Consider the following 4999-nt stretch of genomic DNA (forward strand, 5'->3'; position numbering starts at 1 on the left):
ACACGCGTACATATATATACGTACATAGGCTGATCTATAAGTCAATCAACAGAAATCAATCAACAGAAGTGTGCATTATTATTATAAACGAGTTTCAAGTTAGAAACAAATAATACATATAACATTAATATGAAAATATTACAACAACGTGTTACTAAACTATATCGAATGTTGAAAGTATTTTTTTTTTTTTTTTTCATTTTCAATGAACAAATAAGGTTTACTAAATCTTATTTATATACGACTTAACGTTTGTACAATACGTCTGTTTACAATAATAATATATCTTTGTAAACCGAGTTATGATTGACTGTCAGTTCTATCAGTTCGTCTCTACTTTTCGTCACGACCTATCCGATGAAGATACTGACTTATTTTTCGTGTTATAAAATATTTCTTTGAATAAAGAAATATTGCTATTACTTCTGCTGTGTTGCTACGGTTTCTACTGCTATCATCGTTGAGGTGGTATTCGTAGGAATCAGAAGAAGGAAGAAATTCGAGAACGGCAACAATAAATAATTCTTGGAGTTCACCCGGTCGAATGGCTATCTGTCATTTCAACGGTATAATTAAGAATTCGAAAACGCGTCACACGGTTTGTCACGTGATTTTCACTGAACACGTAAAAAATTAATTGTGAAGATTTTGACGCGAGGAGTTAATATATTATGAAATTTTTAATTGATTTGAAATTTTAATTATTCCTTTCTGGGTCTTCTTCTTTCTTTCTTTTTTCTTTTCTTTTTCTTTTCTTTTTTCCTCGAAGAAATAATTGTTAATCTTTTTACGAATTGTGTGTGTGTGTGTGTGTGTGTGTGTATGTGTGTGTGTGAAATTAAAGAAAGAAAAGAAAAAAAGAAGAAGAAAAATATTGGTACGCAATATTAAGAATGGTTTCGAAGTAACGTAATGCATAAAATTAGCAATATGTCTGCCATTGTTTGTCAATGTTTCATTGCCATTAAGCCAGCCAATCAGCGCATTAATTGATGATAAGAACCCCTCGTTTTATAGAGAGAGAGAGAGAGGAAGAGAGAACTTTACGGTTTATTTTATCATCGTCGTTTGTTCCTTTTTTTTCTTTTCTCTTCTTGTTTTCAATTTTCGAGGTATGTTACACGCCCGGTAAAATGGCCGATCTATATACTCAAACTCTGGATTACGTACTATAATGTTCTCGATAATGTATATATATATATATGTATATATATATATATATATATATATATATATATATATATAAAGTTCTTTCCTTTTATTCTTTGTCACAAATAACAAATTCAATTGGAAGTCGATATTAATTTTTACTGTTAATTAATTTGTTCAAAGAAAAAAGAAAAAGAAATAAAAAGAGGAAAAAGGATAATATCATATCGCTAGCGTTAATATTTAGATCCACGTGACTTTAAAATATCGACGTGTTACTTGAGATGACGGTGGTTGCTTATTGATCCGTGGTGATATTTGAACAAATAGGACGAAAGGGAAACCTTATTGAATCTCTCTGCAACTTAACGGTTTAACGGTTTAAACTTCAGCGTTACGTAATTCATATTTTTACTTTTTCTATTATTACAACACTATAAACTAAGTATGATTGAAGTTATCATTGAGGAGTTTAACGTTGAGCATTCGATTTATCCAAACGGATATTATACGAGGGCGTAACGAATCGTTTCTAATCTGTATATCATGATTACGCCGGATGTAATCGAGAATACATTTAAACATATACACATACACACACACACACACAGAGAGAGAGAGAGAGAGAGAGAGAGAGAGAGAGAGAGAGAGAGAGAGAGAGAGAGAGAGAGAGAGAGAAATTGCAATCTCATTTGGGAGCACCAATCGCAATTTTACGAGTTGAAATTAATTACGTAAGAGACAAGAATAATTTCATTTATAACGAATTACAGGGTAGATAATTCGACGATTAAATATTTTTCCATTTAGGTATAGATCATATTATACTTCGTATCATTTGTTCTTTTTTTTTTTATAAATGCGTACATATTTACATATGTACATACATGCATACACATGCATACATATCTTTTTATTATAATGCTTTCGAGTGCTACTCTTATATGTATTATATATATATATATAATTTTTTTAAACACGCGTTACATATTGTTTATATGTTTCTTCTTTTTTATTTTTTATTTTTTTTATATTTTGTTTTTTCTTTCTAGATCATGGAGGACGAGGAAGATGGAAAACCGTTCGCAATCGAACGAGCAAAGTCCGGCCGTGCGAAATGCAAAAAATGTAAATGTCCTATCGAGAAGGATACAATAAGGATCGCGAAATTAGTTTCGAATCCTTTTTCGGAGGGTTCGAAAATGAAGGCATGGCATCATGTGTCTTGCATTTTCGAGTTATTCGCGAAACAGAGAGCTACGACTAAGAGAATCGAAGATCCTGAGGTGGACATTAGTGGATGGGATAATCTTCAGGAAGAGGACAAAAAGATTGTCCTTGAGAAGCTTCAAGAGTTTGAACAATCCTGTAAGATATTTTATCTTTGATTTCTTTTCTTTTTTGCTTTAATGAACCATCGAGTGATCTCGATGCCCGGAAACAAATTTTCCATGAATTGTTTCAAATTATTTTATTCCTCACTCTTCAACTTTATCCTTGAACTTCGATTAAGTTCGTATCGGACGTGCCCCTTATTATTATTATTATTTTATTCTTTTTATTATTATAAATATTATTGCTACTAATTTTTATTAAATTTTTCTTATTTTATTTTCGTAAAAATATATCGAAGATATCGTCGTATCATTTAATGGAAACATCATCGTTATATTTGACTATGTTTAAAATTGATTATGACGTAATCATCATCGTGTCATCATCTTCGCGATATTGGTGAGAGATTACTTCGTAAAAAAAAAGAAGAAGAAATAAAAAAAGAGAAACCGAAAGAAATGAAGTTTATTTAAGTTAAAAATTGGTATCGTTCGAAGAGAAAGAGAGAGAGAAAGAGAGCGAGAGAGAGAGAGAGAGAGAGAGAGAGAGAGAGAGAATCTCCTCGATGCATATAAAACTTCCGATCACATTTTCCTATTATTATTTACTCAACTATCGATAAATACCGATAAAGCGAGTGTGTTAATTGACATAATTAAATCAGGATACTACAAATTATGACTATCAATTTTCTTTATAGAGACATATGTTCGTATCCACGGCAACTGCTGTCTTTTCTATCGGCTTTGTTGAATGCACTGGAACGAGAGAAAAAGAGAGAGAGAGAAGATTGACGAGTGATTTATACGGCTGACTACTGCCATTTTTGTATCCAGTTCGCAGATTATACCACTGCTCACGGTGTATGCATGAAAAATAATAATGCACTATTATTTCAAACGATTAACCGTATTTGTTCGAAGGTCCATAAATTTAAAGACTATCGATACTGTCCTTCATTCTTTTTTCTCTTTCTGCCTCTGCCTCTCTCTCTCTCTCTCTCTCTCTCTCTCGCTTTTTCTCTCTCTTTCTCTCCTTTCGTCTTTCTTTTTCTTTTTTCTTCTTTTTTTTTTTTTTTTATCAATATAACAATATTTCATTTTTATTTTTACATTTCGTGCGTTTTTGATTTAATTGGAAGAAAAAGAAAAGAAATTTATCGTTTCGCTCATATTGCTATTTTTTTTTTTTTTACTTATTTTTTTTTTCGTAGATTCTTACAAATCACCGAAAACGAAAACACCATTAAAAAGGAAAGGAAATTCTTCGGATGGTCAATCAACAACAACGCCGAATAAATTGGAGGATAAAATCGATAACGAGACGAAATCACCGATGAGAAAGAAAATATCGAAAAAATTAATGGGATCTCCGGAGAATTCTAAGAATTATTCAGACGATCCCAAGACGGTTAATCTCGTGGAATCTAAAATGGCCTCCAAGTTAAAGATACCAACAAAGGACGATCTATTTCGCGAATTTCGACGTATTTGTGCGAATGTAGCGGAGGTCGACGCTTACAAGGAGAAAACGGCGATCCTTAGGAATATGTTCATTCATGGATCGTCCGGTGGTAAGTATATATATATATATATATATTTTTTTATCCTTGTAAAAATAAAAAATAAACAAAAAAGAAAAAAAAATTTGGGCGAGAGAACGATCATATATTTCGTTCCTTTACAAAAAGGGAAAGCTATACAAAGGGAAAAACGACAAAAAGAAAAGAAAAAGAAAAGAAAAAAAAAAAACAGAAAGTAAATGAAAGATGCTTTGGGATCGCCATTTGTCTTCGCGCTGGAATAATTAATTACCGACCGACCTACCGACCGGTTTTCACAAGTGTGACGTCGAGAAATGAGAAAGAGAGACGGATCGTGCTCGATTAATTAATTAATTTTTCTTAGAAAATACGCGCGACCATCGTTTCTTTTTTATCTTTCCTTCTTTCATTCCTTTTTTCTTTTATTTCTTTATATTACAAAAAAAAAAAAAAAATATTCGCTCAAATCGAAACGCACTTACGATCGAAAAACTAGAGAGATTTCTATTTAATATTATTTCGAAATTTCCCGCTCTTTTCGTCCAACCATTTTCGTTCGATGATGTCGGCCATTTTCTATCAATACTTTTTCTCTCTCTTTCTCTTTCTCTCTCTATTCAATGATGCGTCATCGTCTAAGAGAAGTCAATTGAGAAATATGAGAGAAAAGTGTGAAACGTGAGATATGGTGGAAAGAAGAAGGGATGGTGGGAAGGGGGAGAGGGAGGGAATGAAGCTATCAATGAAGCTATCGACTTTACATTGGCCGCGTAAACATACTCGTAGATTCTTCTCTCTCTCTCTCTCTCTCTCTCTCTCTCTCTCTCTCTCTTTCTCCTACTGTCCGTCTATCTGTTTCTCTCTGTCTCTCTTTCTCTTTCTCTATTAACAAACTGTCCTTCTCCGTCTTCCATTTAGTTTTCTTTTCCTTTTTTTCTTCTCATTCATTTATTTTCTATAGTTCGTAGAAAG

At 32.4% G+C, this 4999-nt stretch overlaps 2 protein-coding genes across 2 annotated transcripts in view; one reads left to right on the forward strand and one right to left on the reverse strand.

Moving 5' to 3' along the window:
* Positions 1–4999, forward strand: part of LOC122630662 (DNA ligase 3) — a 36291-nt gene that overhangs the window by 10922 nt on the left and 20370 nt on the right. Inside the window, exons 2-3 of the mRNA XM_043815424.1 lie at positions 2202–2517; positions 3698–4057. Coding sequence (XP_043671359.1) covers positions 2205–2517; positions 3698–4057 — 673 coding nt within the window. The 5' untranslated portion in view covers positions 2202–2204. The remainder of the gene's footprint in view (positions 1–2201; positions 2518–3697; positions 4058–4999) is intronic.
* Positions 1–4999, reverse strand: part of LOC122630672 — a 51861-nt gene that overhangs the window by 7827 nt on the left and 39035 nt on the right. The window lies entirely within an intron of this gene.

This window comes from Vespula pensylvanica, chromosome 7 (assembly GCF_014466175.1).
Source record: "Vespula pensylvanica isolate Volc-1 chromosome 7, ASM1446617v1, whole genome shotgun sequence".
Lineage (NCBI taxonomy): Eukaryota > Metazoa > Arthropoda > Insecta > Hymenoptera > Vespidae > Vespula > Vespula pensylvanica.